This window comes from Filicampus tigris, chromosome 2, assembly GCF_054856515.1.
Source record: "Filicampus tigris isolate MCC_2025a chromosome 2, RoL_Ftig_1.0, whole genome shotgun sequence".
NCBI lineage: Eukaryota > Metazoa > Chordata > Actinopteri > Syngnathiformes > Syngnathidae > Filicampus > Filicampus tigris.
The window spans coordinates 25,083,390-25,109,106 of record NC_141218.1 but is presented as its reverse complement, the minus strand read 5'-3'; the positions used below and the strand labels follow the sequence as shown (position 1 = coordinate 25,109,106).

The following is a 25,717-nucleotide window of genomic DNA, read 5'->3' as shown; positions in this document are numbered from 1 at the left end:
AATACTAATAACAGTACTTTTATTTTACTGCTACTACTACTACAATAATAATAATAATAATAATAATAATAATAATAATAATAATAATAATAATAATAAAAGGGCAGGTGGTACAGTTCATTCATAGTAAAAGAAAAGCGAGTGTGTAACAACTGTAATAATGTGTACATTTTAAGTTTTCATCGTATTATGGTTGAATTAGTTACAATAAATGAATCAACTATTTAATAAGAAAGGTTAAATGTGTACATCAGGGGGTGGGGGTGGATTGAGGGGTAGGTAGAGTGTGTCAGAGCCGTAGTCAGCCGGGAGGCATTGTCCCTCCAGCGTGTCCTGGGTCACCCCTGGCTTTTTTTGGCTTTCCTTTGGCAAATATTCTATTTAATTCTACAGAATAAATAAACGAAAACATACTTAGATCTCCAAGTACCATCATAATGATCAACATTAAAATCCCCTCACCTGAAACTTCTGAATTATTTTATGCAGTTTTTATATTAAATTCAGTGATTCTGCAACCGCTGGTGGTACCACACTTTCAACCCCAACGAACTAACCACTCATTTAATGAGATGTAAAAAAAATCATTTAGATTGATCAACTTTAGGAAAAGTAATTGTACAGTATTATTGTATAAAATAAGTGGCTCCCCGCTTGAACAGTTGTACGTTAAAATCGAGCGCGCCATTATCTAAACCACGCCCCTCTATGATGACGCTCAGGGTTGTTCTCTTCTTGCAACTCGGAAGAGGGGTAAAAAGAAGGTAGATAGATACACTATGTTCCTTCAAAGTGTAATATTCCACGATATTGATTTGGACAGAGAAACAAGCGAATAATGTTTAGAAAATATTGAGAGGTATATATACAAATATATAAATCCAGTTAGCCGAAGAAACGACACGTACACCAGCTGGTACAACGCACAGCTATCGTTTATTACATAACAAGCGTTTCTGGGTTGACAGGCAGCCAGGGAGTGAGTGACAACTCAAGACGAAAAAAAAATTACTGTACACGCATTTTGAGAGCACGCACGCACAAAACAATCACACACGAATCATGACATTTGTGACATCAAACAAGTCTTAAAATACTACTTCTATCCGAATAGTCATTTGAACGCGTGTAGTCTGCCTGTTAAATCCTACAAAAGTAATAAGTATTAAGTAAAACTTAATCTCCAACACAATTTTGGAACGCTTGGAAAACATTTCATACGGTTTAACGTTGTAATGTTAAAAGGGTTAAAGTTGAAGCCTTTTAACATTACCACCAGGGGGTGGTGTGGTGCAGCGCGTCAAAAACATCACATCATTATGATTCATACAGCAATAAAATAGTTAAAATCAAATATATCAAGGGGGAATGAAGTACAGAAGAAAACAGGGACACAATTATAATCACTCAATTCAATTAGGGTAAGGAAACGTTTGTTTTACTTGGCGAAATCCTCTGAAGCAAACACCACACACACAAGACAAAAACATTGTATATTTAGACACTTTTTTTTTCCTTTAATCATTTGTTTTTTATAAATGGTACCTTTTAAGAGAAGAAACTGTAGAGATAGGAGAACACCACGATTCCAATGATGGCACAGCACAAAGTTATCATCATCTTTTTCTGTAGACACGGGACAAAATAATTATTCAATCTTTGTCAACTTAAAAGGCGTGCGGCACACTGAGTGGGGATAAGGAAAACCAAAGGAAAGAAAGTGTACGTGTCTGTGTATAAAACGTGTGATCTCAGAAAAAGCAGAAAAAGGAATAAAGAACTTACCTCTTTGTCGACATTTCCTTATCCTTTGAAAAGTGATGATTCACATTTATCAACAAATGAACCAGATGGCACCAGATTACAAGGGAACACCAATTCAACCAGACATACACAGAAAATTCTCATTTGCATTGAAATTATGGACTTCTGAACATAAAACTATGGACAATCAAATCATTTTGTCCCCTTGTTACAGGAAAGATGGCTTTTTCTTTTGTAGTTTTTTCTTTCTTAAAGGCACCATTCACGCCGCAGTCCACATGTAAATACTGTATGTCTTTCAATGGCAGTGGCTCTTGAACACACTGTGCAAGGGTTGGACTCATGGATTGCAGTCACTGAGCAGGCCCAATGTAAAGAAAGTCTTCATGTGAGACTTGAAAATAAGAAGTCTCAGAATTTATTGATTATTTTTGCTAATAAAACAAAAAAACATTGCAATCTGACTATCAAACTCCCGCAATAAAACTTAAGATCAGATTTATTTCAAGTGTTGTCTCACAGTACCTACACTGTTATGTATGGGATGAACAAATAACTACAATTCTGAAAACAATATGTGATCTTTGGATTAAGTACGATGGTAGGAATATTTGATATATTTTATTTGTTTGGCAATTATTTGCTCAAAATTATGAACTTATCTGAATAAAACAACTCGTTGGTAAAAAGAAGCCACCAGCCAAGCTACAGCTTTGAATTGTGTCCATTATGTTGGTGCAACTTTATTAGCAACACATCCATCAACAAGCAAAAATTCACAAACATTTTGAGTACCATAATTACTTGTGGTACTACCTGCCCTTGGCATTAAAATCTTTCATTAAAAATATTTTTGTATGATGTCATGCTTGTTTGCTCATCACCTACAATGAGGAGCAAGGACTTCACATGTGCACTGACTTTTCAGTTAAACAGGCATATTCAGGGCTCGAGGCTGGCGACAAACAAAGAGATAACCTGACTATTCATAATAACGGAATATTTACAACAGAGCTCAATTATAGCAACAATATGAAAGTGCCAAAACTCCCAAGAACCTTTCAATTTCCAGTACATTGTGAAATGTGTCAAAGGCTCATAGAAGGCATGCAAGTAAAAATAAGATGAGGGAGGTGACGTTCTTCGAGCGGAGAGTCAGGTCCTCAACCTATTGCGTATTAAGTCATTTCCCACCACTTGAATGATGAAATGAAAAAGACACTGGAGTAGCGCTACATTGTGGTCCATCACCAGGTTCAGTCTTGTGTCTTCATTTGAAGCGGAACGAACAGTCTTTAGCCTCAGAGAATTAAGATCATAAACATTCTACATCACAAGCTGTTCCTCCAGATGTTCAACGAGACAATGAACGAGAAGAAGTACATGAGGTACAGCGCTCTAAAAGTCTTTCCTTTGGTTTTGCACGTGGGTGATGGATGGAGTGAAGGTGATCATGATGACCGAGGTCCTGCTATAGAGTCTGTGACAGGATGACGGCGAGGAGGATGACAATAAGCACCGCACAGATGAGACAGATAATGATCATCTTCTACAAAGAGGGAGAACAAGAATTAGTGCAAGGTGAAAGTCTCCAGTTGCACAGGAGGGGAAACACAGTCGCCATAACCACCTCTTTGTTTGTTAGCTCGACTCAGTGGGAGAAGACAACACCCATCCGCCCAAGCGTCACACCACAAACACATACAGTAAGTTATCTACACACAAAGCCTTAGTGGGACAGCAAACTCATGCAAAGCCCTTTCAAAAGAAGGCTGAACACCTACACCCTTTGTGAGAGGTTATTTGTTCCCGAGTTACTCACCCTTAGCAATCGTCTTACTCAAACATCTCGTCAGCTGCGCGTCAGACCCACTGACAACCCGATTATGAGAGCTAGCACGGCCAGCAAGACCAGAACAATCAGCGCTACGTGCACCAATCTCTGTTGGGAAGTACAGATGGGACCCTTCAAGAGAACTTTCCACCATCCAGTGCCATCCAGCATGGTTGTTATTTGAGTGTGTCACAATCTATGTTTTTTGGCGATTGCACAGTACAGTAGACATACCGTATTTCCTCAGATAATGGCCTCCGTTCTACTAGCTGGCCTGTCCTCAGTGAGGGCTGGCCAGTGGTGGCCGTGTGTGCATCCGTCATTTTTTTAATCATAGGTGCCACAGTCATGGTTTCATGCAATAATATTCACAAATTTCACACATCCAGAACAATGCCCATCACATTCATAATCAAACAAGAACAAGTTGAAGTAAAAAGCAACCTTTTGCTGATCTTAATTTATAAAATGGCATTTTATTTGCTTTTGTGTACTATCGAATAGTCTACTTCAATCTCATGCACTGACTCACCAGCAAACAGCCATTCAGAGTTAATTGTCACAGACGATCGACACCATTTTGCATACTACGATCAATGGCTCATTCATTCAAATCATATCCAAAAAGCACAATGACACAAAGGTCTCTTCATTCTTAACAATTTTAAAAGTTGCTTGTGTTGAGTGTGTGTACTGGAGGGAAAATAAGTTAGTAGTGACTAAAACAGACCATCCGTACATACGATCTCACACACTGCTGCTGCCATTACCAGTGCCATCATGTCAAAGTGTTACAGTCTATATTATTAATGTGAGAGTATACTGTATGTGTATTGCTGCTCTGACAATATCTATCTACTAGGGGTGTAACAGTACACGTGGGTGTATTAATACGTTTCGGTAGGGCATGTTCGGTTCGGTCCACTTATTAGCGCGAGTTTACCCATGGGTGCTATTGACTGTTGCACGCGGGGGAGGAGGGCGGAGGCACTAAAGAGGAGCCAGGACGCCAGAAGCCGTGATAAATCATAAATGCATGGATGAATGGCATTATAATGGCATACGCAAACAAGCCAGAGCTCGAAGGTCCCCCGTACACTGCCGTCTCCTGTTTGGGAACATTCTATCTATCCTGTTAAAATCGCCGATGGGGAAAGGTCCATGTATAAGTCCCAAAGCTGTGTGCCGACATTGCTATATGAGATCGGCGGCTATGCTGTAGCTAGCACGTCTATCATAATAGCACTTAAAACGACATCATCCGACTTTGAATGTTTCTTAGACGAGGCAGCAAGCAGTATTTTTAGCCAAAAACAAAGTACAACAGCTCTGTTCTTCATTCTCCGCCGCTTCTCTCTAGGCTTGCGTCGTTCGAGAACGTAACGGCTCTAGGAGCCGGCTCTTTGAAGTGAACGACGAGAGCCGGCTCCCCAACAATCAGGTGCCAGCTCCCTTGGAGACGCTTTTTTTTTCTCTTGAAGGCGCACATGATTGGTCAATATGTGTGGTGTCGTCTCTGTGTCCGCGCTGCTTAGTGTGCTGAGCAGAGGGGGGAGGGGCGGCAGCCTGGTACACAGCACAGTGAGCACACGAACGGGTCAAGAGAGGAGCGAGAGCGCAAAACTGATGATAAAAAGAAATAAAAGTAAAAAAGAAATGAGTGAAAACAGGAGAAGGAGCCAAATTTGGACTCATTTTAATTATATTGATGGCTCTACTAGAGACTGCTGATCTTTTTCTTATTGTTTTACACATTCTAATTTATATTTTTTGGGTGTTTTTCAGGCATTTGGTGTTGTTTCAGTCTAAATTTGTTAAAGGTGAATTGTAAATAGTTAAAAGTTCTTGTATCTTATAGTTTATTTATTGTAGCAGTGAAGAGTTAAAGGGACGGTGGGTCCGGGATGGCCATGTTTTCACTAACAAGTTCATTTTATATATGTTTTGATCAGGAAAATAAAAACAGTTGTCATTTTTTATTTTATCAATCAATTTGGGAGAAATTAGGAAATAAGTGACTCCATGAATAACGCCCTTTGTTAATGAGGAGAATGGCCGCGCCCCCTAGCGTTCTATCCCTGTTCGGCCGGAGTCACGGGAGTAACCGATTCCAAACTCTCCATTGGATATCATTGTATTTTCATTGCTTATAACATCCAAAAAACGGCGATCAATTGGCACCAAAATTTATGTGGACATCTCTACTAATGCCCACTTCAACATATCAAAGGTATTAACCTCTCCATGGCTGATTTATATGAGAATGAGGAAATGTGGAAGTGATCAGAGCTACATAGGCTGGGACCAGCGCACACTGCTTCTTTGCTTTAAAAAAACAAAACAAAAAAAAAACACTGCTTCTTTGCTGATCACGGTTAGGATGGGCAAGGCATTAAACACCAGTCAGGATATTTACAGAGACTGAAGTGGAAATGAGACGTGCACGTTTATTTGGATGAGGAATGGCCCCAGTTTTTCGACTGACAACACGCTGTCCAATTTGGAACCTAAACAGCCGAAAAGGTACATTCCAATGCGGCCACACTCGGTTGTGGAGTCAGCCTCGCTGGAACTTTTTGTTCGCTGAACATTGACACTTGATCGATGAGGGCTTAACTCACTCTCTGGCGGCTGCAAGCGGTGTCCTGGCGACTGCTTGGGAGGCAAACCCGCGACATGAAGATCGACGCAGGCTGGACGTAGAGTAAGGAGCTAATGTTGTTGTGCTAACACCTTTTGTTTTAACGACCTGAAGCTAGTTGTTGCTATTAGCCGTCCTATTATCCTACCTTTAGCCGGGGAGGGAAGAGGGGGGCGTAAAGCTCGTGCTCTTGTCCGCTTCACCTTGTGAAAGTGGAGGAGCAATCGCCACGGTATTTTTGATTTTGTGGAGGTGATCATGATGAGATCACGTTTGATGTCAATAAATCCAACTATTGTGCAGAACACTTTTATACTTTGCTGAGTGTTTAAAGATTTCAGTGTCTTAATAATTTACAAAATTAAGAGATCTTTATTGTTAGTGTATTTTTTATTCTGGTGTAATTTCTTAGAATGTCACCCGAATGGTTCGCTTTTATTTATTTATTTTTTAAAAACATGTACCATTTACTTGTCATCTTTTCAAAATAAACATATTTTTAAAAAACAAATCTTTTTTTGTACAGAAAATATACAGAACCGAAGTTTTCAAGTAACCGAACCGAAACGAAATGTGACTTAGAGTACCGTTACACCCCTACTATCTACCCATCATAACAATGTAGCGTAAATATAATAAACATCTAATCCACAACCTGATAATTTTTGCAATTCAGTAAATACACACCACCTGCCAACAATTAGAGGAAATACGGTATAAAGATTATACACATACTGTGAACACAGCATCCATGATAGTGAGTGCACTCATAAACTGAAGTCAACAGAAGGAAGTGGGTCAGTTCCACAAGATGAACTTTGAGTTTATCGCTCATCCTTCTTACAGAACTACACAGTCCATATCAAAACTCCCATCAGAGCTTGTTAGCGACATCAAATACAAGTTACATTTCACTTGCTGTCAAAATAGGCATTAAAATAAACATTACTAATGTTGACTACAGCAATTAATCAATTTTTGTCACCAATGCTGACTTACCTTGGCAGGTCAATAGAAACTCTTAAAAACACACAAGCGGACAAAGAGAGAACCAAAAGTATAGAAAAGAGCATGTGTGTGTCTGTGTGTGTGTGCGCGCATGTTCAAGTATGTGTTTTAGATTTAGTTCTGCTGTGGTTGGGGTGGTTGGATCACAGAGGAACAGGCAGGATTACAGTGAGGGTCCAGGGAAGGGTACTGATCTCCCAAAAGCATGCTTCAAGCGGAATTTGATTTCTTTGCATTTTCTTGTATTGACAGGATGGTTTTTTTAAGGAAACGGTTATAAACGGGTACACGCATATTCTATCATTTGTTTTTAAATTTTGAAACTATTTAAAATATTTGTATGTTATTTTGGGGGGAGGGTCCCAATTTACCCCCAGTTTTTCGTGGAAAACATATTGAATGTCTAAAAGCGTTTTTTAAAGTCATATTTTGGGGTTTATTAGCTCGGTATAATTAATAATGAATTTCCACGTGGGAAAATAATGCAAATAAACTTTGGTGGTTACAAAGTTGTAAAAGTGCAGTGTGTTCCTGGACATGTGACTCCAAGTTTAGTGGAGTCAGTCATTATTTTTCTTTTAGTCATCCTGCCCACTACTTTTTCACCCATCAAAACTATAGTAAAAAGTATTAGAAACAGCTTGTAGTGGAATTACAAACTGCAACAACAGCAACACCCCCCAAATCACCCAAAAAAAAACCCTCTCTGACTGAACCAATTAAAATGTAACATTTTTCTTATTATTAAGGCAGAATTTGTAACACAGCTCTTGTATTGGATCTCACTCGGACGAAATGAGCCGAATTCTTCCTTATAATAACAGTCTTCATTTAGTCTCAATTCAAACAACACAGCGTGTTTGAATACTACTCTATTGCGTGACCACATTTTCAACTTAAGCTTTATTGTTGCGCTGTACTATATGGCTGCTTTCATTTCACCATCGTTGTCGGGCGACTACAGAAAAAGAGCGCTGAAACGTTGAGGCCTCGTCAGGTCACAGTTTGAGGTGACAAAATAAAACGAGTTCCTGCTTTTGGGAAACAGAACCACTGATTTCCACGGTGATAACTCACGCGTCGGGCCTCCTGCTGAAACTTTGCGGCTTTCTTAGTGTCTGCAACTGCTCGCTCCACGAAGCCCACTGATTGGTCCATGTTGCTCTCAATCCTGTCAATCATTCCCCCCTTTCGTGGTGCATGGTGCCCAGAGCAATTATGAATTAATTAATACATAATAAATACATAACATAAGAGGGGGCACGTTGAGATAAATGGATTGTAGCTGCTGTGTGTAGCTAGGCCCGTGTCTGCGTGTGTGCGTGTGTAGGGCCATAAAGAACAGGCAGTCAGAAAAAGTGAGAACAAAAAAAACAGAGGTCAAACTGATAATCAGTTGGCTGGATAACATTACCTTGCGTGCTTTGGTCTGGTACCTTAGAGCCTTTTTGGTCTGCTCTTTAGCAACCATGATGTGGTCCACTGACTTGGAAACATTCTGCTCAATGTTGTCTACTATGTCACCCTGGAAAAATAGAAGTAGGTCACTTGGATAATGTTCAATTAACAAGTAAAACAGATAGAGTGGTGCCTTAAGATATGAGTTGAATTCATTTATTGACCATGTGTCTAACTTAAAACACTCACACCTAAAACGATCTTTCCCTATTGAAATGAATGGAAATGCCATTAATCCACCCCAGCTACCCGCCGCGAAAAATTTGATTTCTAATTGGGAAAAAGAAACAGCAATCTGTAATATTGTAGTAAAACATACAGTAATGGCATAATTACATAAAATGTACAGAATAAAACCGCTTTAGCCACATTTTTTCATGAAAGGACGGATCGTTCTGGAAGTATATGGCCCCTCTATCCTAGCAAGATGGCGCTTCAACATGGGCGCATCCGGAAATTCATTCTGACGCCCGTGCGCTACTCTGAGAGAGCAGTGCGTGTGTTCTGAGAGGCAGAGCACGGTTCTTCCCTGTTAATTTCCGAACAAAACCTGTATTCTAAAACAATCAGCAGTTCGTGCTTGAACCGTTTCCATCTGTACTGACTGACACAACGGCACGGTGGACGCCCACCCCCGTCCCGTTGCCCTCCACATACCCCTGACTTACTGGTCTAATGAGACACCGGGTATTGCATTTTTTGGTATGGCAATGAAATTCCTTGAAACCTACGAACAGCTAAAATCTTAATTTTTTGCTTACTGTTCACTTTATTTGCCACTGGAGCGAGTTGTGTTTACTGCCACCATACAGTGCTCAAATTTATGCTTGGAAGTTGAAAAAAAAATCCCGAACAACGCCTCATACCTCGTAAAACTTAGGTCGGGTCACTCATCTGTACCACTGTATTGTACTTGAGGGGTTAAATGCAAATAAGCAATATAGTATGGTAGAGGTTTTTGGTGGTTAAATGTACTTGTATCCTTGTTGAAGTTAGAGAGACAGAAAATCGTTTTTAAAGAAACAGTGCAATTAGAAAGACATACATCAAGTGTCACTTACCTCAATAGAGACTTCCCCTCAGAAAGCATGATGATCAAGCAAATATACACTATTATACCAGATGTGTGCCATTTATATGAGAAACAAAACAAAACAAAAACTCATGGCTGCAAAGGCTATTCCTGAGAGCTACTCTGATGCTATGGGCCTAAGAAAATGCTTTCATGTTGACCCATAAATGATGAGCGATGATGAGATGGAGGTGATATAAGACAGTAAGAGGAAAAGTGACATTTTCATGGAGCTGGAAAAGACAGAAGGAAGACAGTCAGATCAACACAGGCAGCACAAGAAGAGCAGAAACGAGTTGAATGCAGTCAGGGTGCACACAAATCAGAGGGAAAGAAGTCAATGAATGCAAAGTGCGAAGGTGACTACTGACTGGTTTATGATTGGGAGCCATGATGGACGGGTGGATGGGGAGATGGGCGTACCTGGTTCTCTACCAGCATGGCGATGTCTACAAACATGTCGTGCAACTCCTTGATGCTACTTTCCAGACGAACAATGTCTTTGTGCCGGGCTTCAATCTCACTCAAGGCTTGTTTGGAAATGCCAGAGTCCACAATCTGCAGAGTCAGTGCAAAAGGTTTGAACACACACTTGTCCAAATGCATTCATTTATTGTGATCCCTTCTCGGGGTTGGTCTCCAGTGGTATTTAACAACACACAGAGATTTTATATATTTTATATTTCTTTCTGATTCATTCAAACATGCCGTGGATTGAAAACCTCAAGTTAATGAACTCTGAAAGGTATTTTTCCCCCCATTTTTTCCCACGTTGAGACAAACATACCATGTTGACATAAACAATGAATTTAATAAATACCCCTCTTACGTTCATGTACCGGATCTCATTAGTGTGTGTAGGCGTACCAAAGTTTCCAGGGAGCGCATAAGTGCAGTCAAGCAGCCTTAAATGGCATGTCCAATTTCCGACAGGTAGCATATTTGAAAGCAGCAGTCATTGTACAAAAAAATAAAGAATAAAAAAATAATGCACCCATGTGAAGATCAATACATGCATCAGTTGAGGTGCACCGTAGAGAATTGATTAAATATAATGCTCAGCTTATTGGCTTTTTGGTCAGGCTGGATTCAAGGCTCGACAATGGGAAATGACTTTTGAGCTCACTGGACCGGATTCAAAGTTAAACATTAACCAGTTGTTTTGTGTTTTAATGAGGCACGACAGCTTGGACTGAAGTTTATTAATGAGCAAGGCAAAGTGCAAGACATAACAGTACCACGCTCACCCCTGCAGTAAACACAGCAGCATTGCCGCTCTCCAACATCTCCTCCAGTTCTTCGTCAGTTGTCGCCTTTCCAGCTGGAATAAACAGCAAATTAATTGTTTGAGACTAAACCTAATGCCCGGATTATTTATAGACATTAGAAAAGTATCACTCACTGATCTCTAGTTGTCTCTGAATGCGTCCTTTACTCCTCTCCCTGAAGTCCACCTGGGCTTCATTATACTTGGTCATGACCTCCACAAATTTCCGAGACAACACTGCATGCTGGGAAACAGTAGCATAAAATGATTGTGGGGGTGGGGGAAAGAGATTGATAACCCCAAATCAAATAATGTTTTTAACCTGGGATTTACGTATCCGCATGTCAGCTGACACCCGCTCCTGTTCTTCTGACTCCAGATTCCTCTCGATGGCTGCAGAGAAATTCAGATTACTCGTACAAGTTTGACTTGTATTCCCATGAATATGTGTGTATACTGAAGGATCCCGGCTCACTCTTGAGTTTGTTTCTGGCGTTGTTTGCCATTTTCTTGATGTCATTGGTGATTGCTTCCAAGTCATCCTGTGTTTCTGAAAGGAACAGAAACACACATGAATGTACATTTAACTCAAATTTCTTTACCTTTAAAACAACCACTTTTTAAGCCACCCTACATTTATGGTTATAATAATATTGAATCAACAAATGTGTTTTTGTGTGGGTATAGAAAACCTTCAGCATTCTCAAGGTAATGTACAGCACTCACCAGACAACATCAGTTATACCTGCACCGTCTATAAAAATCCAGTACAAAAGCTACAGCAAAAAAAAAAAAAAAAAAAAAAAAAAATCTGACTTCTTGGAGAGGAAAATTCTCCTTTGTAACTGAGGTATTAAACTAAGTGTTTAATCCAGCAAATACTTTGGTTGTGGACTAGAAGTACACTGTATCACTACTATACAGTGCTTACTACTGAGAATAGTTCTTATTTAGCTAAATGAGCCGAGTATAACTACACGTACATAAGACCCATTTCAACGATGTCAACACACAAACTATAGCATTTAATTTTGATAGAGCTGCTCTAATCAGATCTTAACTCTTATTATATAAGTGTGTCTAATAAGGAGACCATTGAGTGAATTTGTGTGTATAGTATTAGTGACAAGACACTGAAAAATATATATATCATTTAACCATGCATAAATAGGACAGATAAGCAAAACCAAATGGCATTAACATGAAATTGCTGTGTTGAGAGGTCTTACTTTGATCTGACGTTGGAGCCGACAGAATGACTGAGAAAAGTTTTTTGACCACAGCCACATTCTCGTCAATTTTGTCGATGCTGTTCCTGATGTCCTCAATCTGAAACATACAAGTCATGTTAGCTGTATGTAAGCCAACGTCTGAAAGCACCAACTTGCAGTGAGATTGGAATTTTCAAAAGCTCACCTGGGAAAAGAACTCATCCATAAAGGCCGCGTTGTCCATAGCGATCTCCACTTCATCGTCATCTTGATTGCATGTCTGAATCCGCAAAAGCAGAACAAGAGTCAGCATTTGAAAGCCAAAGCAAGCGTGGTGATTACTTCATTAATTAAATGAGACATTTTGTGCAGTTATTCCATGAAATTATATCATCTCCCAAGTTTCTATCTATATAGATACCAGTGAACACATTTGTTGTATTTTTACTCGTGCAGGTGGGATTTTCATCACCAAACCACACTGAGTGGTGCAATGGACACATTACTTAACACAAAATATCCCCCGCACGCCCCGACTCTCTTCCCCTCGTCGCCATAAAGTTCAATATATTGATTATTTATCAGACGCTAACGGTGTTAGCTAATGCCAATCTAACCGCGGCTCTGACGGTTTCTGTGTAGCACAGCCATCGCCTCTGTAGAACGAAAATGGATCTTCATCTAGTTTTGCTGCCAGGTCAATAATAGCTTCGATTTACATCGTATACAGCACGTTTGGTGGAGAAACTCCACGTGAGGGCAGTATTTTAGATATCAACGACTTGAGATGTCACAGTCAAGAAAAAAATCTGAATGGCTTGCTTACAGACACATTTTCCGAAATAGGCAGCTCACATAATTGCTTGGTTGTGAAATTTCACACTTGATGGGTGGCTAGGTATTCTTGAGGCCAAGCAAATAAAAACTTAATTATACAAAAAGATATCTCAGACGCAGCATTGTATAAACCTGTTTCTTCATTTTGATTCATTGCCATGTGTGTACATTTTGTTGTGGCGGCACATGAGTTTTCTTTCTAAAACTTTCAAAGCAAGCACCATTAGTCAGTCAGCTTTCCTTTTAGCAAGAAGTAGATTACAATCCAGCCACCTAAGTAGAACACGCAGCGCTGTTAGAGACATCCTGTTGAGCAAAGTCACCTGAGGCCAAAGTAGTTGCAAACAACTCCAATGTACACAGACGAGATTGTAAATTAAGTTTAGAAAATGAAGGGGGAAGTTGGAAATTGTATTTCCCACTTGGGGGAGGGGGCCTGGGGGGTGAATGAGGAACCCTATCAGCTGTTTTAAAACGGCGCAGTAATAGAAATGTCAGAGCACTGCAGAAATGAATTTTCTATTAACTATTTCATCAACTACACGCTAATCGCCAGTAGGAGCCCATGACTGGCCAAGCCTATTTCTTTGTGAATTCTGTTATGTACAAAAACAGAATATTGTGATGTATTTTTTATTTATTTATTTTTTATAATATTGTGGGCTTTTACACAGTATAGTGAGCTTTTTTATATACCGGCAACCTCCCCACAATATCGTCATAATTATCGTATCGTGAAATTCATATCATGATATTATCGTATTGTGACATTTGGATGTAGTGACATCCCTAGTGTGCACCTAGCCTTAGTCTTCCCCTACAACAGCGAGGCAAACCGAGCAGCTTCACCGGCACCAGCAACTTCACCCGTGCTTGCAGCCCAGAATCTTATATACTGTACTTATCTAAACAACATATTGTACAACGAATGTCTGTCAACACAGTATGGGGGTGAGAGGGCAGTGTGGGTCACTAAAGCATTCTGGAAGGGACACGTATGAGCTCTCTACAATAAAGTATGACATTTAATAATTAAATATGGAGATACTAGTCCATGTTATGTTATAACATGTATAAAAGCAATTATAAAATGTCCAAACAATAAATCAGATGCATCAGTCATGTATTTTTTCATGTTGCGATATATTAATTGAAAAAAATAATCATCAGGTTAACTCTTCAGGGTCCGCTTTCCTGCCTGTTTTCCAGCCCTCCTTGCTGCAACACCCCTGATTTAAATGATCAGCTCATCAGCAAGCTCTGAAGAAGCTTGACAACGATCATGATCTTTTGAATCAGGTGTGTTGCAGCAGCGTGAGATGGAAACCAGGCCGTTTTCTAGCCCTTGAGGCCAAGTCTGGAGACCCCTGGGTTACACAGAGCACCTTTACAAACATTACTTTGCTGAAGCTATGTGGAAAGAGTCATTAGCAGCCTTGCAGCAGAAACACCAGTCTGACCCTGATCACACCAAACACATTTTGTGCACTTAAAAAAAAAAGTCACAAGGTCAGTAAACACAGATGGTGCAGCAGGTTGCACACACAGCTTTCTGCAATGTTGATGAATTACATGCAAAGGTAGCAGGGATCAACCCATTTAACAAGTAGTCAATAATAGTCAAACCCTGCCACAGGGGTTTAAATGCAATTGGTGTACACTCACGTGGGTCTTCTCCATGCAGAAAAATCATGTAGACGGAAATAAGAGATGCTGATATTGCTGAGTAGAATATGCTTTCCTACAATCTCAATTATAATCATGCAGCCTTCTCCAGACACCTAGAAACACATACTGTGTTTCAAAAATTGACAGCAATCTTAGATGATCAGCAAGACATGCTTACATGCGCTTTTTCCAGCCACTCCAGCTTCGTCCCACCCTCGAAAAACCATGCATTGTTGGTTATTTCAAGACTCTACGTCCATATGTGTGAATGGGTCATTCCTAGCTATAGGTGACTTTTCTGTCCCCAGAATATAAATGTTAAAACTTTATTTCAAATAAGTGGTCATGATTAAACGGTTTATAATTCGTTGAGGTCTTCTTTGTAGGATTACATAACACAAAATAATGCTTGAAAAATACATCCATCCATCCATCCATTATCCAAACCGCTTATCCTCACGAGGGTCGCGGGCGTGCTGGAGCCTATCCCAGCCGTCTTCGGGCAGTAGGCGGGGTACACCCTGAATGCGTTTCCAGCCAATCGCAGGGCACACAGAGAAACACAAACATTCGCACACACAATCAAATCTATGGACAATTTAGAGTGTTCAATTAACCTCCGTGCATGTTTTTGGAATGTGGTGGGGGGGGGGGGAACCGTAGTACCCGGAGAAAACCCACGCAGGCACAGGGAGAACATGCAAATTCTACACAGGAAGGCCGGGGCCGGATTCGAACCCACTACCTTTGCACTGTGAGGTGGACATGCTAACCAGTCACCCATGAAAAATGCATTTATTTTTAATTACCTATTTTGGAACATAATGCTCCTTTTTTTACGATGTCCCCAAAGCAAATTTTCAGTTTCAACGAAACATTTGCGATATAATTTAAAACAAAATAATAAATACAAATCATCGCTGTCCTGTAAAATGTGTCCATTTTTTTTTCATTTTTACATTAATGGGGTTTCCATATTACAGACCTCGCATTAATGGGAAAATAGTAAAAACAATGACAAAATGTTCACAGGACAGCAACAAGTCCCGGGTGTACTACGAGAACTAGACTAGACAGTCACATTATCTCTATACTGCTCACCTTGCACTGACTTCCGGTCAGGTGATTTTAAAGTTTAGTTACTTACCAGGGTTTTTCCTGCATTCAAAATTGCAAAGCGGCTGCTTTCAGGTAATTTGGTGCCCGCATCTCGCCAGAGCGATTGATATTGCTCCACACAGCGCAATTGATGTTCCTTTGCGGCAGCAACATTTTTTAACTGCAGTTGCAGCGTTGGAAGCGCTAAATCAGGCCTGGCTAACCCGCACGCTGCATGCAGCTCTTTTCACAATTTCATGCGGCTCTTAAGGCTCTTTTTCTGCTAATGCCATTTTGACTGTCAACTTGCAGTGCGCCGTTGTTAACTCCATTCATTGTGAATGTGATGAGAGGCGGCACCACAAAATGGAGCGTTGCTGGGCGGCGCTGCGCGTACTCGGACGTCTGGCACGACGGCAAATCCCCTCAGATTTAAATATATTCTACTTTACAGCGGCACCGTTATGAAGTCAGAAAGCTTTTCCAATAGAGGGGCTGGCAAGACATTTACGGCATGAAGACAATGGAGGAAACCTTGATGAATCAAGTGCATTTACTGTAGTAACCCTGAAAGATACATCTTGTCTCCTCTTGATTTTCCTTTTTAAAATGAGCAAAGACTGGGCTTTCTTTGGATGCATTTTGTAAATGAGTAGGAAAATCCTCCCTTTTGACTTCCTGGTCGGCCGCTACGTCAGCACTTCCAAATATGGGCACGCTGTTGCATGCCTGATAAAGGGCTTGTTCGGACGATTGAACAGATTATAGTCGGCAAGCGAGGTACAAGGTGAGGTACATGCATCTCACCCATGCACTTTGATGCAAATGAGATCGAGGGAGAAAAAACGTTAAGTAGTGCTGCCTACCATAACACAGTTTTTGTTGAATGTAATGGCAACGCCACACAAAAAAAAAAAAAAAGAAAGAAAAACAGCTACACCAGCACAAATACACAGCAAAACTATCATATCTTGTGACCTCATATGCTGGTCTATTTTATGTGTACCCATATGTATAATGGGGCTCTTTGCAGTAACACTTTAAAAATTGTGTCTCTAGTAAATTAATTCTTTTACGTGATAATAGTTATTCTTATTGGAACTCTTAACTCAAAGTATGTTCCCTGTAAAAGAAAGCGAGTCAGTTGAATTTACAAAATACGTGCACATCATGACGCATGGTCAGGATGGTACCACCTCTGCCTCAATCCGAGCCAGGAAAAACCCTGCTTACTCATAAAATAATATATGGGGCTTGGCATCTTTCTATCTTGCTGGCTTAGTGGCGCCTCATGTTCTAACCCAAGTCTTACGCTCACAACACACTGGTCTTCTGGTGACCCTGTGAGCTAAAAAATAAGACAGTGGGTTCCAAAGCATTCTCTACAGCAGTGTTTTTCAAACCGTGTGCCGCGAGATATTGTCAGGTGTGCCGTGGGGAATTATCTAATTTGTGTGCCTGTGCGGTCGAGCGCCTGGCAGCGCAATTATGTCGTTAATACATTGTAGTAATCTTCCATACCAGCAGGTGGCAGCAGCAGGTAGCCTTAGAGACAAGCGAATTCGTGACGCATGTTAATCCAAACAGGCCCATGTTTCACACTGAGTATCAATATAAAATTGTGTTTATTTAATTCCATTTCAAGACGTTATAATATAACTTCATTCTTCAATGTTAAAAAATGCTTATAGAAACAATATAACACTTATCTTGTTAAAATGAGCTTTTTTTCCCCACAATTTCAGCTGCTGGTGTGCCGCGGGATTCTTTCAATGAAATAAATGTGTCTTGACTCAAAAAAGTTGTAAAACACTGCTCTACAGCACAGGTATCAAACTTAAGGGCGATGGGGCCAGATCCGGCCCGTGACATCATTTTAGGTGGCCCGCCAAGGCAAATCATTTATGTTGACTTGACATGTTTCTTTCAAATTGTCTTCACTTTTAACACTACATATGAGATATTGCAAACATTTGTTACCAATCCCTCCCTTAAAACAAACTGAAAAGAGACGAATAAACTATTTATTGGCTTCTGATTTCAAAACTAGCTATCCATCAATTTGTGTATATGTGATAATATAAAGCGATTGTGCATTTCACAGTCGTAATGGCCCTCCGAGGGACACCATAACTATGATGTGGCCAGTGACAAAAATTTGTTTGACACCCCTGCTCTACAGTATTTGGACTCCAATACTCTGGAATGCCTTCTGCAAGGAAATTAGAGTGGCTCTCTCTGTAGAAATGTTAAAATCTTGCCTCAAGACTCCACTCTGACATTTGGTTAAACCACATCAAATATGCAACTAGTTCCTTGCAGTGCCTCACCACCTGACATCTGGATTTGGGCCGGTTTTACCGACACTTCTCCCTCACATCACCACACCTTGCTCCTCTGTCAATCACCAAGTTGCCTCGATGGGATTTCTGGTGGGAGGCGCTAACAGGTATACAGAGGAGCGAGAAATGAGGATTTAGAAAGTTGCAAATAGAGAAATGAGGTGAGCCCTCACATGCACTACCCTATTTACTTCCATAAGCACTGCAACATGTGAAGTTGTATTTCGTGCACAGAGGTGTTACCTTAAATGTACTCCGTTCATATTAGAAGTCACATTTGTTTCACAATGTCAACAAGTACATAAAAAGATGGGATTTAACAAAAAAATAAATCTATATAGACAATGAAATGTGAATAGAGCTGACCTGTCTCCTTTTATTATTTGTAATTTCTTAGTAAAATGAAGTCCACCCTTATCGGATATTTATGTTTTAACACCTTTCACGTTCAACACATGAACTCTAATTTGCATTGCAAATTTCTGCGTTTCATAATGGCCCCACTGTGACAACTGTGGACAGATTCAGGCAGTGACAAGTTTTTCTTTTCTTGTTGCCTCAGCAAGTAATTCCCAGAATATGAAACCCAAAGGAGTACAGTCTGTGGCGTGAACGAGCTTGATAAGAGCAAGCGCTAACTTCCTTCCACTACCATTCACTCAGCAAAATGAAGTCAGGAAGCAGATGATGTACAGTACACAACAAACGCAAGTCACTGGTGGATAGGTAGGTACAACTAATTCTTGCTTATTCAAGGACTCAATTTTAAGTATTGAGTAGGGTTGTCAAAAAAATGGACAGCTTAATATTAATCGATATTAAAGCAAGTATCGATTCAAGATATTCAATGACTTTGGTATCGATACTTTTCATTCTCACAGCCTCATTCTTATTACGCTGACACGCACCGTCCTTCCAGACGCCAATAGTGTTGCTGTGTACACCAGTGTGCGGGAAATAGACAAAGAAGAAGCTACTTCCTCCAATCCCTTCACAATAAGCCTCAGACCACCTCCGACAGGCAAAACCAAAACTTATCAAACTAAGCAAGCAGTGTTACAAGGCAGTCCCCAACAAGTCAAGTAGCGCGACAAATGTGGCCAAACGTGAAAAATAGACACCCCAAACTCTCTGAAAAAATGAAACAGGTGGGTATTATCGTGTATGGTTACTAGTGAGCGTATATCGAGTTGAAACAACAAATAACTGCTTGGCGACATTGGCGCTAAACGCTACCTGAGAAAATATCCGCAACACTAAAGCTAACGGTTAGCTTTGTCGATTTTTACGCCCATCGTGGCACTTTTAGTAAAGCTTATTTGTCTCCATCATACGCATAATATGTTGTACTGTTCTTAACAGACAGAGACAAGGCCACACGGAGAAGTTTTAAGTTCTTAAGCATTACACATGGTCTGATAAAGCAGTACATCCGCAAATAAAGCTTGTTCCACAAATAGAGTTCCAATTTGTTCCAATTTCACAGTCCAGCCATTCAATCCCCGGAATTTATATTTTTTTTCTATTTTTTTTCAAACGTTAGGATAAAAGAGTGTCTAAAAATGTCTGGCAGTGAATGAGTTGATGTTTACAAAAATGTAAGACAATAAAATTGCATTTGTTTGCACTGTTACAAAGATATCTTGATTGTTGAATTGATGAGCTTTACCCATTTAAAAATTCAACCTAAAAATGTTCAATAAGGTGATTTTTTTTTTCCACAGTGGTATCAAAATCGGTATCAAGTATGGAGTACGTTTTGTTAGTATCGAATTGAGGTAAAAAATTTGGTATCATGACAACAGTATTAGATGATACAGTAGTAGTATTGATGCACAGTTGCTTCGAAAAATAATAAAACCCCAAACACCTATCAGTATTCTATCAGTAGTCCATCGCATCATTTTCTGTAGTGCTTGTCTTTTTTTTACAGCCATAGCTGAGCTGAGGCTTATCACTGATGTCTGATATAAGCACATACTTCCACTACAATGCAGTTATATCCCTTATCTTCTCCAAAACTCTTTAAAATGTGCTAAACTGTCAAGACCTTTCTCTCCATAAACCGTGGAAAGGACATGACGCAACGGCAAGATACGGCGATCACGGGACATGTCAGGGGCAAGAATGCCACAACGACATAAGGCGTGAGACTCAGAGTAGTGTGGTAACATAATCCCACAGCGTGTTATGTGTTAATGTAGCAGCACATTCTGATAGCAGGATTTGAAATGCCTGTATGATTGAGAAGAAGCCAGAATGGTCTTAGGCCAAGCAGCACTGTTTAATTAATCGTACAGGCTATTTAAATAATGTTTTTACATTTTAAACTGGCATGCAATTGTGCAATTAAGTTAAACACTGTTCTTGTGAAAATTTAAAAAATAAAATAAAATATTGACTAATGACAAATACAAAAGCGTAAAGCTGAAGATGATGATGAGGGATGTGGATGGTGATGCTGGAGTCGAAACTGCTTTGAATGAGAGAGTGTTTCTCATGAGCTTTCAGCTATGTACAGTACTTATTGTACTTGTTCACCCTGGTCTTAATTTTAGGATACTGCAAGTATCTCAAAAAAGCCACAAAAATTCATAGGGGGAAAAAAATGTTTCCCAGAAGTTAATAGTTTGATATTCACTCAGCATATATGCTGACATCTCATATGACGTCATGTGTAACAGAGATTCCAAGTTGTGCGTGACATTAAATGCTGACCTTTGTCATGAAAGAACACCCCCCCCACATATTTGCAATTCAGCATTCGCTAATTCACTTATTTTGACATTAGGTTTCTCTTTCATGGCCAATACTATTACAAATATAACAGTCAGTCAGCGTGAGAGGAACATTGTAACAGAGGTGTCCGTGTCTGCTTTGGCTCACAACAGTTTCCCCAAACTAGGACTAACACAGCATCAAAACTAGTGAATCCATAGCAACAGCTCAGCAGAACATCGCTGCGCCTATCTACGACCGCCAGTTTGTGTAGTCATTAAGTGAATCTAGCAATTTCAGGTCAGTCAACACAGAAGCTTTAACTGCTACGTCGACCAAGCTGGCTAAGAATCAGTGGACTTTCGTACCAGCGCAGGCTGCCCCACAAGCATCGGCACAACTCCTGCGCTTCACTATGCAGCCAAACATTCAGTGTTTTAGTATCTAAAAACAAGTCCCAGTCGGTACAGTGCAGGAGAGCCCATCACGTCGATCGCAAACGCATCGTGGGTATATCGCCATCCTATCATCTGTCCTCACTACTGTATTGCTACGTTCATACCAACTGCGTTGGGAGCGTTTCTGGCGGCGCGTTTCAATTGGAGTCAATGTAGTTCGCATGGGTGGGCACGGTTGCGTGCGGGGCGGCGCGAATGATGCATTTGGAGCGGTGGGACGCGGAGCGAAGCACAGGAAATCCGCCCATTCGCTCCATTCGGCACGTATAAAACAAGTAAACCTTTTTTGCCATTTCGCCTCGCGGCAGCCAATCAGCGTCGGGCATACTACGTCACAGTCAAACACAGCCACACAGTCCTGTTCACGCGACGTGTTTTTTTTTTTCTACAGTTCTTGAACTTTACCAAGACAGCAATATTGTTAGCATTAGCATAGTGTGCAAAAAAGTGGACTTGTTTTATACGCGCCGAATGGAGCGAATGGGCGGATTGTTGTTACTGCAAATCTGCTTGAGGCTGCCTATCAGGAGCTACTGTTCGGACTATGCGTCCCTGGCTGATTCCATTCAGTGCAAGTCATCAAAGTAAGGTAATTACAAAACATTTTTTTTGGTGTATTGTGTTATATAGGTTGATGCAGTCATGCAAGCTACACTAGCATATACGGTACACATAAAATAATTCTCAATACATTTATGAATACGTAATGTGTTTTGCATTTTTAGTAGGTAGTAGGTCATTTTGATGCTGTCATGTCACAAGTAGCTCTCAGGCTGAAAAAGTGTGGGCACCCCTGCTGTAAGCTGGTTAGTGTTTTTTTTTTTTTAAGGGTAAAGCAATTGAAGATGTTAAAAGCATCTGAAATGGTGTTAATGTGGTTTTGGATCATACTTTGTCATATATTTATGGCTTAAACTATAGGTACTTAAAATATAGGTAAAGATAATTACAAACTTTAGTGATGTTGCTATGCCCCGAATAATGGGGGTCCACTTTATTGGCAAATCGTGGTAAAGGGGCAAAAGACAGAAGAGGTAAATGTCAGGTGACCTCACAAAGCATTCCACATGAGCGATACACAGCCAGAGAGTAAACATATTAAGATAGAGAATATTGCACTGGTAATAAAACGTAATAAAACCATGAGCTGAAGACAGAGGATGGAAAAAGAGTTACAGTAATTAGAAGAGCTATATGCGCTCCAATAAGGTCAAACCTATTAACTTCCCAGCATGCCTCAGCCGCTATTTGTTCTTCATTTCCCTGAAAAACAGGCCGGCTGTGGGAGACATAGAAGCCTGGGGTGATACCACAGCTGAACAACTTCAAACACAACAAATATTTGGCATGGACTTGGATGTAGCTATGGTAACACATCCCCAATTGGTACAAGATACAATAACATTTGGCCTCACCCTGTATTATATTGTCTCATGATTCTGTCACCGATATTTTCAGGAAAGGGAATGCTAAAGAAAGGCAGTAAGGATCCACATTCAAGACACGTTTGGTGTGGAACCATATATTTTTTCTTCTTTTAGAGGTGGGCGATATATATCGTTATCAATATCATCGTCAATCTTGCCTACGCGTTGTGTAATTTTACATTATCGAGTATTAATACTGCTTCAAAGCGAGTCGGCCGCAAAGTTGGAGGAAATGCTGAAAAATCAGTGTGCATTGACAGCAGAGGAGGAGGAAGTCATAATCATTCGCCGAATCAGCGGGCAGGGCCCGGTCACGTGACTCTGTCCACACTACAGCGGAGCTGTTTCCTCCTCATTTCATGGAGGAGTGTCTAGCGGGGATTTATAGCGAGGCGCGAGCCCACGTTGTCCGTAGTCTGTAAATGGTTTGGAGTTGACAAGACTGACGTCGGTGGGAATAATATTGTTAGATGTGCCAAAACGGTCACCGTGAAGAGCAATTCTGTTGCACCACGAGCCATATGGATTAGGAGGAAAACATGGCGACCGCGCAAGCACGCTAAACAAAAGGTTAAACACACACACTCAGAAAACTGTCGCCGAGTTGAACCAAAAAATATAAACGCACGCAAGCAGTCACACACTCAGTACTTTAGCGAGCAAGTCAAACATGACATCCCGGATGATGGGTTAACATTCAGTTTACACGCTTTTAGTCCACATCATTCATAACTAGCCTGTATTCCCCAGACATGTTGCACAAACTGCGACGGTTTATTAGTGTGACGCCAGCATACACCCAAACATGAATAAAATCACAAGTCTCCATATCACAGCGATGAATGAGTGGGAAAATGCACTTTTCTGTAAATTGCAGTTTTCTTATTCAACTTTATTCTGAGTACGTTGGCCAATGTATGAGAAATGGGTGTTGTCAACGTCTTTTTTTTCTCTCTCGCTGGGTAATACTTAGTCGCACGTCACATATCAAATACATTTTTTTCTCATTCTGATTGCTGTAGTTAACACCTTTTTCTCATTCTGATTCCGCTAGGAGTTGCCAGTGGTACATCAGTACCTACTGCAGCTCAAAATGTCACATCATTATGGAATAACAGCAGACATTCAAATGACATAAATATTCCCAAAAATCTATGTAAGTCTATACATAATTTTTTCCTTTTTATTGTTAAATATTGTCGTAGAATATGTTTTGCAGAAGCTGTATTTAGCAATTTATAAGAGATATTGTTCACAAACGCTGTCTATCCACAATTGGTCTGTGAAGCAAGTGCAGATTTTAAATATTTTTTGTAGAATATCGTCAAATTATCGTTAAGAGTTTTTTGAAAAAATATGGAGATAATTTTTTTTTTGCCCATATCGCCCAACCCTATCTTCTTTCCTAAAAGGTGCTGTAATAATTGTAAAATTCTCTTCTTCCTGGCTTGAAATTAACAGTCACAAACGGGAAGGGACATGTCAAGTGACCTCCTTAACTGATATTAAGTGTCGTCAGATGGCTGTAAAGCATTAAATATCAGGCAAATCGTAAACCAAATAAACGTACGTTCATTTATACGTACGTATACGAATATATAATTTGATTACCCACTAATGACATTAGGTAATCAGATATGAACACAAAAGAAGATTAAGGAAGCACCATATAGATGACGTCACGTGACATACAAATTGATGACAAGAAATCTAATTAGTACTGCATTTGAATTGTATCTTGTCTGCTGGACACATGACACTGACTGCACATCATTTTAAATCGTACGTTACTTTTGATACCTAAATGTTAAATGAAGATCCTTTTAATACGTTTAAATATTTAAAAAATGTTTGTATCCCCCATTTATTTCAATAACGTCGGTCAGCGGTTTGAGTCGTTGATAAAAGAGATACGTAGAAGTAAAACGTTCTCAGAACTCACCGCTCTTAGTTGCTCCAATCGGTCCTTCATATTTCAGCGTGTTCACTGAACGCCTCGAACACAAGTAATTGGGCCCAAATAATTTGAGAACGCTCCCCTTGGTGTCTCTTCTCCTCAACCAGCTGGCGAAGCTAGCTGGCCGACATGAAACCCACCGCCAGTGGCCTTGAAGGCGAATTTAAACTCCTCAAAAGTCTTGTCAGGCTTGTTGGACCAAAGACTGTACTTTTTTTCTGAAAACCGGAGTCCTCTCGTCGTTTTTCCATACAATATGGCTGCTGGGTTCGAAGCCAGTGTTTTCTCCTGTCTAAATCTCCTCGCTCAGGGGATTAAAACAACAGTTGCGTGGAGCCGTATAATCTATCTCTCCGCTGGCCTCCGCCGGTAATCATTCTAAAACGCACTTTTCACACTCGCGCATGCGCAGACAAATGCCCGAACACAAGGATGAAGCCGCGCCCACAGCCACCTGCGCTGCCGGTGCATTCAGGTGTCTTGGGACGAACGGCACTCAAATGTGCTCCTGATATTGCACCGATTTATCAAAAAATCAATCGACAAACTTTTTTTTTTTTAGTTCCACCAAATAATCAGAAGGTTTGATTCATCTTTGCGTATCCAGAGAATGAATGCAAACTCGAGCATACTTTTTCCCGGACTCTAGAAATTCAGAACTACCTTCCAATTGTTACATAATGATTAATTACATTTTGGATCATCTTGACAAATTACACTAAAATATGTATCCAGCTGGTGCGAAATTACGTTCATCAGCCCATAAAAGATCGCAACATTGCTTTGAGTGATCATGCAAAGTGCACTTATAAATCCTGATCAAGGTTGCGGGTATCTTGGTCACAGTGGGCCTAAGATTATTATGTAACAAAAACAAGAAATACTGTACGTATATAGAACTGAACTCTAAACATGACTGACCCCTGGTGGTCTTGCGAATGAACACAATTCTGTTGT

General features: G+C 40.3%; 1 protein-coding gene across 7 annotated transcripts; it reads right to left on the bottom strand.

The window, feature by feature from the left end:
* Positions 1 to 917: 917 nt before the first annotated feature.
* stx3b (syntaxin 3b) lies at positions 918 to 25,227 on the bottom strand. Of its 7 annotated transcripts, none has more exons than XR_015084217.1 (12): positions 24,746 to 25,218; positions 12,461 to 12,535; positions 12,274 to 12,373; positions 11,520 to 11,594; positions 11,367 to 11,437; positions 11,180 to 11,288; positions 11,025 to 11,098; positions 10,201 to 10,335; positions 8,662 to 8,772; positions 3,587 to 3,706; positions 1,546 to 3,313; positions 918 to 1,455 (listed from the first exon to the last, which is right to left on the bottom strand). XR_015084217.1 is itself a non-coding variant. In XM_086020486.1 (12 exons), exons 1-11 carry the CDS (start codon positions 24,773 to 24,775, stop codon positions 3,617 to 3,619), a joined length of 981 nt encoding a protein of 326 aa, XP_085876612.1. In that variant the 5' UTR covers positions 24,776 to 25,225; the 3' UTR covers positions 918 to 3,313; positions 3,587 to 3,616. The 7 variants fall into 7 exon arrangements, 6 of the variants coding, with proteins under 6 accessions (XP_085876612.1, XP_085876594.1, XP_085876560.1 ...); XM_086020486.1 differs by adding an exon at positions 8,325 to 8,435 and having other exon boundaries at positions 918 to 3,313; positions 24,746 to 25,225; XM_086020468.1 differs by lacking the exons at positions 3,587 to 3,706; positions 8,662 to 8,772 and adding an exon at positions 8,325 to 8,435 and having other exon boundaries at positions 1,546 to 1,626; positions 24,746 to 25,226.
* Between the last annotated feature and the right edge of the window lie 490 nt (positions 25,228 to 25,717).